The sequence below is a fragment of the Salmo salar genome, chromosome ssa27 (genome assembly GCF_905237065.1).
Source record: "Salmo salar chromosome ssa27, Ssal_v3.1, whole genome shotgun sequence".
Taxonomy (NCBI): domain Eukaryota; kingdom Metazoa; phylum Chordata; class Actinopteri; order Salmoniformes; family Salmonidae; genus Salmo; species Salmo salar.
The window spans coordinates 13,449,251-13,463,015 of NC_059468.1; the positions used below are offsets into that span (position 1 = coordinate 13,449,251).

The window sequence follows — 13,765 nt, forward strand, 5'->3', positions numbered from 1 at the left end:
CAGATAATAACGGGAGGTTAGCATTTTGGGGAGGTATGATATTAATGCCTCTGTAACTTTCTCACTCATCATTATTCAAGATTCATTCAGGATTATCCGTCATCATGGTAGCATACACATGAATGTAGAAGTGTTTGGAAACATATTATATTCTTATTTACAATAAAAGTGACTTCAAAATGACACAATACATGATTTACCTATTTCTATTGGACACAAAATAATCTGAAACACAACCAAAACAAACAGCAAATGCATCCAAGTTTGTACAGCCACAAGCTTAATGTAGTCAATGCATATATAGGACCAAATGCTAAGATATGGGACCAAATACTAATGTTTTTACTACTTTAAACAAATAAGTGAGTTTGTCACAATCATTTTTGGGGGACTATGGACAAAAATGCTGTAATTTCTAAACGGTTCAACCGATATGAATGAAAATACCCTCAAATTAAAAGTGACAGTCTGCACTTTTAGAGTCATAGTCATTGTATAATTTCAAATACACAGTGCTGGAGTACCTAGCCAAAACAACCAAAAATGTGTCACTGTCCTAATATTTTTGGATTTCACTGTACTTTCGAGGTATCCATAAAATGGGTACATTTGTTATTTGGGGGAACTATTCCTTCAAGCTTGCTCCAGCCCTACGTCAAGCCTATATTCCATTGCTTCCGTCAGCTTTCCATCCATGAATAAATAGATTTTGTTTTCACTTTCTCTTACAGTACATTTTACTTCTGCTTTAGTTCCAAGCAACAGTAACTTCCCATAAAGTGTTGGCATATTCCAACATACAGTACTTTTGATGTTGCCTGAGCATGTCATAGAATGTTGTCATCGGTATGCCAAAATGATTAACTACAGAACTATTTATTATATACAGGGCCTTCAGAAAGTATTCACACCCCTTGACTTTTTCCACATTTTGTTGTGTTACAGCCTGGATGAAATTGTGATTTCTTTTTTGGTCACTGGCCAACATACAATACCCTAAAATGTCAGAGTGGTATTAGGTTTTCAAAATGTTTACAAATGAATTAAAAATGAAAAGCTGAAATGTCTTGAGTCAATAAGTATACAACCCTTTGTTATGGCAAGCCTAAATAGATTCAGGTGTAAAAATGTGCTTAACAAGTCACATTATACGTTGGACTCAATCATGGACTCACTCTGTGTGCAATAATAGTTGTTTACCATCCATTACCATCCAACCACCCTCCCTCCACACAGCACATCCACCCAACCACCCTAGTCCCTCCCTACCTCTCCTCCCTACCTCAGTCCACCCACCTCGATTCCCTCCCTCCCTCCCACCACCCACCCCCTTCCAACCACACCCCTCCCAGCCACCCAACCTAATCACCCCATATAGCCAACCGCCCCACCCCCTCCCTCAATTCGGTCCTAGAAAACAACAATTCTACAGAGATATCACAACAAATAAACAATGAAGAATACAGGGGGGGGATATACAAATTAACTCAATACAGATTCAAAATACAAAAACAGAAATAAATAAATGATCAGTAAACCTTAGACAAACGTGCTTGGACTGAATAACATTATATTGATGACCGTACCTATTATGTAATGACTACTGGTAATGCCTACTGGGAAACCTTAAAGCATCTCATCAGAGGGGAGCCTCTGCAAGCCATTGAAGTATGATATAAATGGTTGCCATTTTCTAACAAACATATCATTGGAACCCTTAAGAGAATACTTAATTTTCTAAAGCTTATTGACTAAAATGTAAGAACATTACATCATTGAATCATTGAGAAGTAGAGGGGGGCTGAACAGACTTCCACTGGAGAAGAATTCTACGTCGAGCTAATAAGGATGTAAAAAGCAACAACATTGGCATGTTTGGGATCCAAGCAGAACAAGTCTCCTGGAATAACAAAAACAGCTATCAAGGTACATGGCTGCAGGTTCATTTCATGCACCTCAGATAAAGTTTTAAAAATAGAATCCCGGTAATTTTGTAGTTTAGAGCATTGAACGAACATGTGACTAAGGTCATATGGTGAGACACGACATCTATCACACTCATCATTTACATTTGGATATATTTCAGACAATATGGATTTTGAAAAATGCACTCTATGTAAAACCTTAAATTGTATGAGACCAAGATGAGCACAAGATGTAATGGAGCGTACCCTATCAATAGCCTCGTCCCACCACTCCTGTGTAAATTCAACACCCATTTCCCGTTCCCAAGCAGATATAGTTTTGTTAGTGGAGTGTTTGTCCCATGACAAAATACACAGATAGATCTGAGAAATGACTGCTTTCTGTCGAGGTAAAAGAGTCAATATACCATCCCAGGGTTGGCAAGGGGGTGGAGCAGGGAAGCCAGATAATTTGGAGGAGACACAGTGCCTAATTTGAAGGTAACGGAAAAAGTGAGATGGAGGCAAAGAGTATTTAGAGACCAGGTTGGGAAAACTAGAAAAAAATCAATTTACATATAAGTCTTGGAAGGACTTTAATACCTTTCCTCGTCCAGTGAGAGAAAGCATTATCAATTAGAGAAGCGGGAATAAGTGATTCCTATCAATAGGACCCATAGTAGATGCAGAGGAGAATTTAAAATACCGTTGAAACTGGTATCAAATCTTAAGTGTGGAAAGCACTACAGGTTTGCGAGTATAGCGAGAGGGGGATGTTGGGAGAGAAGAGCAGAGTAATGCAAGAAGAGAAGCAAAAATACAAGAATGTGCCTTTAGGTGGCACCTTGGGGTATCTGGAGCATGTAACCAGAATGGCAATTTCTGAAAGCTGGCTGCCCAGTAATAGAATAAAACGTTGGGTAGTGCCAGCCCTCCACTAAACTTGCATCTCTGAAGTAAAGATCTATTGACTCTGGGTACCTTTCCTCCCCAGATAAATGTGGTAACCGCCTGATTGATTGACTTAAAAACAAAACACTTTGGTAAAAACAATGGGATAGATTGAAATAGAATTTGGGTAAACTGTTAATTTTTACAGCATTAATCCTCCCTATAAGTGATAGTGGTAAGCTACCTCATCTCTGAAAATCAGTTTTCATTTGCGCAAGAAGGGGAGGAAAGTTTGCAGAAAAAAGAGCAATGAACGAGTTACGTTCACTCCAAGGTATTTGAAACCAGAGCGGCTAACCTGAAAGAGCAAATCTATCTGCTGGCGCTGTAGCGCTGCTGGATTGATTGGGAAGCACTCACTTTTCCAGAGATTCAGGTTGTAACCGGAGAAGGAGACAAAGTTCTCCAGAATAGAAAGGATAAAAGGTAAACAGGTTACAGGGTTATTTACATAGAGTAACAAATCATCTGCATATAATGATAACCTATGTTCAACTCCTTCCCGTGTTAAACCTTGGAAAGAGGAAGATGCCCGTAAAGCTACTGAAAGGGGCTCAATGGTGATGGCAAATAATAAAGGGGGCAGTGGGCAGGCTTGGCGTGTCCCACGTTCCAGAACAAAATAATCAGAATGGGTGTCATTGGTACAGACACTGGCCTGGGGAGATGTATACAAGAAATGGATCCATGAGCTACATTTTTCCCCAAATCCAAATGTTCTAAGAACAGCAAATAGCTACTCCCATTCAATTTGGTTGAATGGACGTCTAGGGAGTTACCACCACAGGGGAGTTGGAGAATTGTTTAGAATAGATAATGTTAAACAGCGTCTGAATGTTAAAAAATGAATACCTGTCCTTTATAAAGCCGGTCTGTTCCTGTGATATGAGTCCTGGTAAGACTACTTCCAGACTGGAGTTGGCGCCATTACCATTATCGACTGGAGTCAGCACCATTACCATTCACATTTGCCATCGCGGTTGAAACGTTAGTTACAGGTCTTCTGCTCCTCAAGTCGTGTGACATTTGCGTCAAAAAGGTAACTTATGAACTCGCCAATCAAATCTGATATGTAAGAAAGTGGAATGCAAAGTCAAATTTGGCAAAATTAACTAATGCATAGGAGCCACGTCCACGAGATTCTTCTCCATTCACATGCTAAACCGGAAGCCAGACAAAATATTTTTCTAACAAATATTATGTCAATAGAATAAAAGTATCAATGGATTATCAAACAACAAAAATATTTCACACATTACAGAAAATTTACAAGAGTAATGAAAATGTATCATTTTTTAAACTATACACACTCATATCAATTGTACTTTGAGCAGAGGATCCAATGAATGGATGGCCCCACTATGTAATTGTACATTTCATTTGACATTAGCACTATAAACATGTCTTAATAATTATTTATTATGTAGACTTAACTCTCAACTCTTCCTGTGGTGGTTATTGACAGGATACACCTCTGTAGAACACAGGAAAGCAGAACAAAATGCAGGTTAACCATTTGTTTGCCAATCATTGAGGTATTGGAGAAGACATTAAATGCAGTTTTTACTCACTTATTCATCAACCAGATTGGCGAAGTTACTCTAAAGCTTTTCTTGCTCTTTCATATCTGTCAGTGTCTTGACTCTCTCGGGGTTGTGATCCCTTTGTGCTTTTTCAATCAGGAGTTCAAGGTATTTGGCTGCACTCATTGGATTTGGTCTCAGAGCGATCTCATCCAGCTTTTGAACAATGGTGAGTATTTTAAGAATCAAGATGAAGCTGGCAATGAGTTGCAGGTGAAGTTCTTTTATAAGGAGGACGACGAACATCTTTGCTGTCAGCGATTGCCCTTCCAATTCTTCATACTTTCTCTTTAGGTCCAGGTATGTTGATTCACCTTCTTCTGTTTTAAAGACATAAATGAACTTCTCTTTACAATGATCGTTCCAGCTGCATTTCTTTATGCAGACGGTGCATCTGTCTTGCTGCATGCGTGTACACCCAAAATATTCTCTGCAAGGGTGATGGCAAGTTTCCCTGCAAGAATTACAATTTGTTGCCTTCTTTTTTACGGCACATTTCTCCTTCACACTTCCATCTAAAAGAATGGAGAAGTTTCTGTTGGCTTCCATGTCCTCTTCATGTTGTTCTAATTGGTCTCTGACCCTCCTCAGTGCTTCTACCCGCTGCATTGCAACTTGTAGCTGCTTTGTTAATGTCTGGATTTCCATTTCCAGTTGTTTGCGTTTCTCTAAAACTTGACGTGATAATACCAAGCTTTTTGCTTCCATTGTATTTAGTGATTCAAAAAACATGGCCATGTTTTTCATGCTCATTTTCCAAGATGATTGACACACCTCATCATTTTCCTCCTCCTCATCCTCTTCATCGTTATGTTCTTCATCATCTTCATCCATTTGTAAACCAGCAAACACATTGTTGAATTTGAAGTAAACAGGTGTACCAATTTCATTTCTGACACATGGAACTTCTGCCATTACCAGTGCTTGAAGGACTAAAGGCTCCCCACTGTCTGCAAAAGTACTGAGTGCCACAATGTTATTTTCTATGTCCTTTCCAAAAATTGAGAGGACAGAATCAAAAATGTACCGCTGTGTAGGTGTGAGGCGCACTTGTGCAGCTTTTACAACAAAGCACACTGCATCAATGTGGTGGACTCCTTTTGGAGATTGAAACAGCTCCTGTAGATTTTTTGTGATGAGTTTGTCTTGTTCTATTTCACTTGTGTCACCAAATCCTGGAGTGTCGATGATGGTTAGAGAAAATGGAATGTGATCACCTTCGTGACCAAAGATCTCATACACAGTGATGGCGGTTGTTTGTGAACTAGTTTGACTTTTACTCTCATCGGCAATGATTTCAAATCTGTATTTATCCTCCCACTCTACGCCAAGGATGTAGTTCACCATCACATTGATGAGGGTTGATTTTCCTGATCCTGTTTCTCCCATCATCAATATCGTTCGGTTCATTTTGCTCGGGTCCTTTTTACCAAAAGTCCATCGCCTGATATTTTCACTGTCATGCAGAATCTCTTTCTCTGTCATTAGCAGATACTTTGTTGGGAGGTCCTACATTCAGGGATTTAGGGACGTCTTCTACGTTAATCTTGATTGGTATAATCTTTTTTCTAAAAGTACATATTAAACCCTGAATATTTTGAGTAAAACAACAGTGTTATCTGATATTCAAGAAACATCCGAGAATCACTACCAAAGCTGTTAAATATGCAAATATAAAAAGTTAAAATTTCTGTTGGTTTATGGTGATCTCTGTTATGTCCTTATCTTTTCTAATTATCTCTGCTAGCATGATGACTCATGGAAAACAAGAGTGGGGAGAGTGGTCAGCCTTGTTTAGTCCCTATCTCAAATGGGAATGGTTCAGAAGTGCTTGGGGTGCTTATATTGTTTTAAGCAATTCCAAAGGAAAAGTAAATGATTCAAATAAGGTAAAATTATAAAGTAAAATTATAAAGTAATATAAAGTTTAAAAAATTCAATCCCCACTGGGCTTGACAACCTTAAAGTGCTTTCATCACGTTAGGAAAAAGGGATCCAGATCGATCACCGTAGACCTCAGCAAAATGTAGTGTAAAAGCATTCTTAATTTTCCTGGACTGATAGGCTGTCCATTAGACCTTCCAAACAGGTGGTCCCCTGCGATTAGATGCAGACACTTGCGAGGCATTTTCAGTCAAACTTCACTTGCAGTGTGCAAGATGCTCATATGCATATATGATCTAAATTAGATATAATGTTGGTTGAAAATAAAACAATTTTTAATAGAACATAGTCATGACATACCTGGACTGATGCATTGCTATACATGTGAAAACAAAAAAGACAACATTCCATGATGTGGATAGATGTGGATGTAATCCACCCGGATCTTAGGCTGCATTTACACAGACAGTCCAATTCTGATATTTTTTCCACTAATTGGTCTTTTGACCAATCACATCAGATCTTTCCATATCAGATATTTTTCAGAGCTGATCTGATTGGTCAAAAGACCAATTAGTGAAAAAAACATTGTGCTGCCTGTGTAAATGCAGCCTTGGTGATCTAATTTGAAATCACTTAAAATTATTTAAAGTTTACTAAAATTGTTTGTGCAATAACAGTGCTGATTCTAATTCCTGTCTTCACAAGACACCTCAACAGTTATGTTCCATTACAGTGCCTTTAATTGTTATGCATGTTCTTAATAGTGATTGATTCCCTACATGGAAATAACAACATTTGGTAAAAAAAACGCCTACTGAAACAAAACATACAATGACCATTACATTGCAATGTCTCCCCATCACCACTGCTCTACATCCCGTTTGACTGTTAAATATGAAGTGAAAAGTATTGTACAATCAACATTATTACTACAGTATATGAACCAATCTTAGTACTTTCAAGATACATTTTTTGACTTAGTATCTAACTAACTAATGATGTTTGATACACAAATCATTGTCAACTGTTAACCTATTTTTGCAGTCCAATGTGCTCCTATTGGATATTTTCATTATGAGCATAATCACATATTCACGTTGCAGTAAAGATGTCCCTCGACATAGTGCATCTTGTAAATATGTTGAGTTGCACCCCCTTTTGCCCTCAGAACAGCCTCAATTCATCGGGGCATGGACTCTACAAGGTGTCAAAAGTGTTCCACAGGGATGCTGGCCCATGTTGACTCCAATGCTTCCCACAGTTATGCCAAGTTGGATGGGTGTCCTTTGCCTGGTGGACCATTCTTGATACACACGGTTGAGCATGAAAAACTCAGCAGCGTTGCAGTGTCAGCGTTGCAGTTCTTGACACACTAAAACCAGTGCACTTTGCACCTACTACCATACCCCGTTCAAAGGCACTTACATTTTTTTGTCTTGCCTATTCACCATCTGAATGGCTCACATACACAATCCATGTCTCAATTGTCTCAAGGCTTAAAAATCCTTCTTTAACCTGTCTCCTCCCGTTCATCGACACTGATTGAAGTGGGTTTAACAAGTGACATCAATAAGGGATCACAGCTGGATTCACCTGGTCAGGTTATGTCATGTAAAGAGCAGATGTTCCTAATGTTTTGTGCACTCAGTGTCTTTGTCAGCTTTTGTTTGAGGACCTCTTCTGTCAAACGCTTTTTGATGACTACAGATACTTTTGAATCGGTTCTCTATCATGATTGTCTGATAACAGACAATGTGCTGGGCCAGCTGATTCTATCAATCCTTACACAATCTTACTGGTTTGTATAGCTAATCATGCAATGTCAATCCTTTCATTTTTTTAAGAACCCATCCAGTGCCTTGTTCAATTTTTTCCTTGGTCATTGAAGATATCAGCAGAGCTTTCGCCTTCATTTCCTGAAGTTTCTTTACCCTGTTGATATTTTCGGTTTCTCTATGAATCAGAAGATCAATGTATTCCTCTGCTGTCAATGGATTGGGCCTTAGTGCAATCTCCTCTAGTCTTGCCACACATTTGTATGAAGTCTCGAGCAGTTTGTTTCCTTTGTCTTCTGATTCTTGTATCTCAGACTGAATCTTCTCCTCCATATCCTCTGATGTGATTGTTCCACCTACTCCCTGTCCATACTCAAATTGTATATTATTGTATGTTTTCTTCACTACTTTGGGGGCCCTCTGGTATACCACCTTTTCTTTGACATGATCTTTCCAGGAACATTTTCCGGGGCAAATTTTACACTGCCGGTTTCTCATGGCTTCACAAAGAAATAACAGCTTCTGTGGGGCTAATGGACACCTTAGATGACAAGTCATTCCACAGTTGTTGCAGTTGGTTGCCATCTTTTCAGATTCAATTCTTACAAATGTGTTAGTGATGACCACAAATTCAAAATCTTTTTGAGCATCTATCATTTCCTTGTTTCCTTTCAAGACGTTCTGAATTTCTTTAAGTTCGATCTGTTTGTCAAGGGTTATCTTTAGCTGATCTTCTATCCCATCAATACAAGCCTCAAGATGTCTGCGTTCCGCTAGCACTTCTTGGGTCAGCTGCAAGCTTCTTGTTTCCAGTGTTGTTAGTAGGTTGATGAACTTTGTCATGCTTTTCTCTCCCATTGACCAATTTCTTTTATTATTTGTTATTATTTCTGGATCAGCTGATCTGTTTGTGAAAGATGTAATGTTGAATTTCAGTTTCTCTTTTGAACATGGAATCCCAGCTTCCATTATGGCTTTAAGAGCAGGGGGAGGATGATTGCCTCTCCTTGCAAATGTGACGAGTGCCAGGATGTTTTTTTCAATGTCTTTTCCAAATATGGAAAGGATGGACTCAAAGATGTAGCGTTGGGTGAGGGTGAGACGAACCTCATCCTCTCTAACAACAAAACACACGGCATCAATTTGGTGCACTCCATTTTTGGACTCAAACAATTCTTGAAGGTTTTTAGTAATGAGTTGATCTTGTTCAATCCCATTTGTGTCTCCAAATCCTGGAGTGTCGATGATTGTAACTGAAAAAGGAACACGGTCTCCTTCATGGCCAAAGATTTCATACACGGTGATGGCAGTAGTTTGAGATACAGTTTGACACTTTTTTTCATCTGGGATTAATTGGAATCTTTTGTTGTCCTCGAAATTGACCCCGAAGATGTAGTTGGCAATATAGTTGATGAGAGTTGATTTTCCCACTCCAGTCGCTCCCATGAGTAACACTGTTTTATTTGGCTTCACATTTTTTGTGCCTACTGTGCATCTTCTAACTGTTCCCTCCTCATTCAGGTCAACTTTGATATTGTCCACTGGATGAATTTCAATCAACTCGTGTGTAGTTAGCAAAGGGTCTACATTTGATCCAGTGCTACCGCTTGTGTCCCTGTAATGAGAGTATACATGCAGGACTATCAATCAGGAGAAAAGTATTGTCACCATGGAAACTCATACAACCATACTATGTGCCAACTTCATAAGGAATTTGTGTCATTCCATGTGTTAATTAAACTAATATTTTCTGAACATTTGATATTTTCCTGAAATACAGTACAAAAACATATCATTTAGATGAAAGATCTTTGATTAATATTCAGACTTCTTGTTCTTTATCTAAAATGGTTATCGAGAAAAAGTATAAAAGTTTGTATAATCATTACAACACAAATCGTGGAGCAAAGTATAGTGAGTTTTTTTGTTTCAACTTGGCATATCAGTGTCGGAAACACATATTTTAAGGACGGGCGTCGTTTTGCTTCATTAGTAGAGCCAAAAATTCCACAGTTGCACCTCTCACACAGAAACTTCAACACAGGAACTGTCATTGGATAATGAAACAAAACAACGAGACAAAAATTCCATAGCTGTGTGAGACGTGCAGCTATGGAATTTTTGTCTCGTTGTTTTGTTTCATTATCCAATGACAGTTCCTGTGTTGAAGTTTCTGTGTGAGAGGTGCAACTGTGGAATTTTTGGCTCTACTGCTGTTAAACCTCAGACACGACATAAAAATTCCACCCCAGTTAAACCTCTGACATTGCTTAAACATGTTGCTATTTTGCATTGGTTTATCTCTGTGTCAATTGAAGCCTTACAATGTGTTGGGAAATATAATCTTTAGCTATGCATAATTAATTTGCCTATAATGCGAAACATAGATGCTAATTGTTTTTTTAAAGTATGGTTGGATTAACAACCCATTTACTTTGAATGAAAATGTAACTTTTTCAAAAGACATGCTATACCAATCAAACGTTTGGACACACCTATTGATTCAAGGGTTTTTCTTATTTGTACTATTTTCTACACTGTAGAATAATAGTGAAGACATCACAACTAGAATGCCAAGAGTGTGCAAAGCTGTCATCAAGGCAAAGGGTGGCTACTTTGAAGAATCTCAAATATAAAATATATTTGTTTAACACTTTTTTGGTTACTACTGTACATGATTCCATATGTGCTATTTCATAGTTTTGATGTCTTCACTATTATTCTACAACGTAGAAAATAAAGAAAGGCCCTTGAATGTGTAGCCAATCTTTTGACTGGTACTGTACGTGAATATACTGACTTGATATCTTTATTTATTTTACCTTTATTTAACTAGGCAAGTCTGTTAAGGATAAATTATTCTTTACAATGACTACCTACACTGGCCAAACCCAGATGACGCTGGGCCAATTGTGCACCTCCCTATGGGACTCGCAATCACAGCCAGTTGTGATACAGACTGGAATCGAACCAGGGTGTCTGTAGTGATGCCTGAAGCACTGAGATGCAGTGCCTTAGACCACTGCGCCACTCGGGAGCCCTAATATACCTGAATATAGCCACATAATGTTACTTGCTCTTAGAACATAGTTCAGATTTTACAGGTTTCACCCTAATTAGGTGTGCAGCCAACAAAAAAACAGTTTTGCGAAGACAGGAAGGTAAGCTGAGTGACTCATCAGGCAGTGACTGTGGCTGCCATTGTAAAAAGTATTCATAAAACATCTGACTTAATTTTCTTTGCAAATGCAAGGGCTGATTAAAATACTAATGATTATTAGCATTCACTGGCACAACTGTTTTTTTGTAAAAAAATTTATCCGGTCGGATAAACACTCCAAACAGCCTACCCGACCGCTCAGAGATGTCCGCATGGTCCTAAAGCACACCGTTGCCTCATTTTGTATCACATTCCAATGATAAAACTGGGGGGGACAATGATGTAATTTTAGAATGTGGGGGGGACGTCCCCCCTGTCCCCAGTGAAAGTTGCGCCCCTGATAGCATTGCTAAATATTACAGGACCTGTTAATTTCAAAACCAGTTCGCAAATCTTGTGTTAAAGAAATACAGCTCCTAATCAATCCGAACGTTTTTTTCTATCAGGGAAAAAGTATGACCTTACTTCAGTTTGTTATTTGAACCTTAACTTTCAAATAGAATATTTAAGAAGTATATTACTTTTCACTGTAAATGTATATTTTCAAACATATTTACAGTATACTCTGGCACACATTGCTTTTTTATAATACTAATAATTTGCTTTCAAAAAGTAAACTTGGAGCATATTGTTTATTCTAAGTTCTAAGTAGGGGTAGGTATTCTGCAATTTGGACAATGTGGGGAAAAGTACTAAAACATATTTAAATGTAAGCAAAACATACATCCTTTCTAAAGTATTGTGAAGCACATATAAAGTATCAAATAGTACAAAGGAGTGGGTCCAACATTTCTTACATTTAATTGAGTTCAATACCATCCTAAAAATTATGTTTTTTATTCAAACATTTATGTCCTCTTACCTTTATTTACCATTGATCTTATTACAGCATCTCAAAATACTAGACACACAACTGTGGTGCACTGTGAAACCCATTGACTTAAAGAAATATAAATAGTTAATTAAAGAAATAGTACCTCTCGGTCATGGAAATGGAAGCCATTTTCCTCTCTTCTGGTCACTTCTGTACTTTATTAAGTCTGTTTTTGACAAGATGCATTGTTTGTATTTCATAGGTTGCTCATCAACATCTGATTAATTAATGAACGTTCAAAGATGAAGTCATAATTCAAAATATAAATCATATCTGTATTACACACTTGAACGAGTCATGCAAGTGCTTCTTCTACATATAATCTGATCTTTCGAGCATTATCTCCAAGGTGGTTTAATAAGCAGAGACATTTCTTTGTAAGCGTAAGGTATTTGCATTTTTACAGTAATTGCCAGGAAATGAATTAATTAAAGTAGAAATCGTCTAATTTTGCATGTTGATCTCGTTAGGATATGTACCACTATGAATGCCCACTATGAATGCCCATCTCAAGCATTTCAAATAAAGAAAAACATACCTGGGCAAGTTGATTATGCCATGACTTTGACTTTGATAGTTTTGATTTCTTCTCCTCACTTTGGATATTGCTTTACTTGAGGCTTTTATAACAATCAGCGAGCATCATTATCATGAACACACCCCTCACAGCTTAATGCTTCCAAGTGGGAAATACGAGCTTCAGACTAGGACATAACCACTTGAATGACCCTTCCAGGAGAACAAGACCCTTCCAGGAGAAGAAATCAGAAGTGGGAAAATCAAAGATTGAGATGCCCGAGTTAAGTTGTCAGATTTCATCATTCACCATTCACCTTTTAACCAAAAGATAATAAAGCAAATCCATTTTCACAATCTGTTAACTTGTGAATATTTTATCAATTACTCTCCCTAGACTGGTATGAAGAGGAGAGAAACACAATTAGAGTTTGGTTCTATCTTGTCATGTGGCCTGAGGCAAAGAAAGTAGCCCAAGACTGGTAACATTAGAAAACATTTGTTCCTCCAGCAATCTTGGCAAATATCTACCTGCGTAATGTAAGATAACAGTTTAGTCTTTAAACAACCCATAAACCTGAAGGACAAGATATCACAACGTTGACTCGGTGACAATGTCACTAGACTGGCATGGTGGGTGACATTTGCGAAGTTTCATTACAACATTGACTAAGGTATTTGTTATGCGGACATCTCTGAGCTACTCTTCCCAGGGTACATTTTTGTGTCCCAGCTTGCAATTAAAGACATTTTGAGATCATGGGAATGTATGTCGATGAGATGACAATCTACTCACATAGTCTACAATTTATACAGTAAATTCGGAATGTATTAATACCCCTTGATTTTTCCACATTTTGTTATGTTACAGCATTATTCAAAAATTTATAAAATTGTTTTTTCCCTCATTAATCTACACACAATACCCCATAATGACAAAGAAAAACAGGTTTTCAGAAATGTTTGCTAAAAACAAAAAACTCACATTTACATAAGTATTCAGACCCTTTATTCAGTACTTTGTTGAAGCACCTTTGGCAGCGATTACAGCCAAGAGTCTTCTTGGGTATGACACTAGAAGCTAGGCACACCTGAATTTGGGGAGTTTCTCCCAT

General features: G+C 37.9%; 2 protein-coding genes across 2 annotated transcripts; both read right to left on the reverse strand.

The window, feature by feature from the left end:
• Positions 1-1,398: 1,398 nt before the first annotated feature.
• LOC123730948 (uncharacterized) lies at positions 1,399-6,622 on the reverse strand. The gene is made up of 2 exons (XM_045709656.1): positions 4,427-6,622; positions 1,399-4,329 (listed from the first exon to the last, which is right to left on the reverse strand). The coding sequence occupies exon 1, from the start codon at positions 5,921-5,923 to the stop codon at positions 4,457-4,459; it is 1,467 nt and encodes a 488-aa protein (XP_045565612.1). The 5' UTR covers positions 5,924-6,622; the 3' UTR covers positions 1,399-4,329; positions 4,427-4,456.
• A 1,202-nt stretch (positions 6,623-7,824) lies between these two features.
• On the reverse strand, positions 7,825-13,610 carry LOC106588301 (uncharacterized). The gene is made up of 3 exons (XM_014177136.2): positions 12,673-13,610; positions 12,238-12,300; positions 7,825-9,715 (listed from the first exon to the last, which is right to left on the reverse strand). Exons 2-3 carry the CDS (start codon positions 12,261-12,263, stop codon positions 8,134-8,136), a joined length of 1,608 nt encoding a protein of 535 aa, XP_014032611.2. The 5' UTR covers positions 12,264-12,300; positions 12,673-13,610; the 3' UTR covers positions 7,825-8,133.
• Between the last annotated feature and the right edge of the window lie 155 nt (positions 13,611-13,765).

What these genes read in the sequence shown, in the direction of transcription:
- LOC123730948 (XM_045709656.1), bottom strand. Translation starts at nt 5,923, where the DNA reads ATGACAGAGAAAGAGATTCTGCATGACAGTGAAAATATCAGGCGATGG.
- LOC106588301 (XM_014177136.2), bottom strand. Translation starts at nt 12,263, where the DNA reads ATGGCTTCCATTTCCATGACCGAGAG. An exon ending in TCCATTTCCATGACCGAGAG is followed by an intron (nt 9,716 to 12,237) that starts GTACTATTTCTT and finishes CTCTCATTACAG; the next exon opens with GGACACAAGCGGTAGCACTG.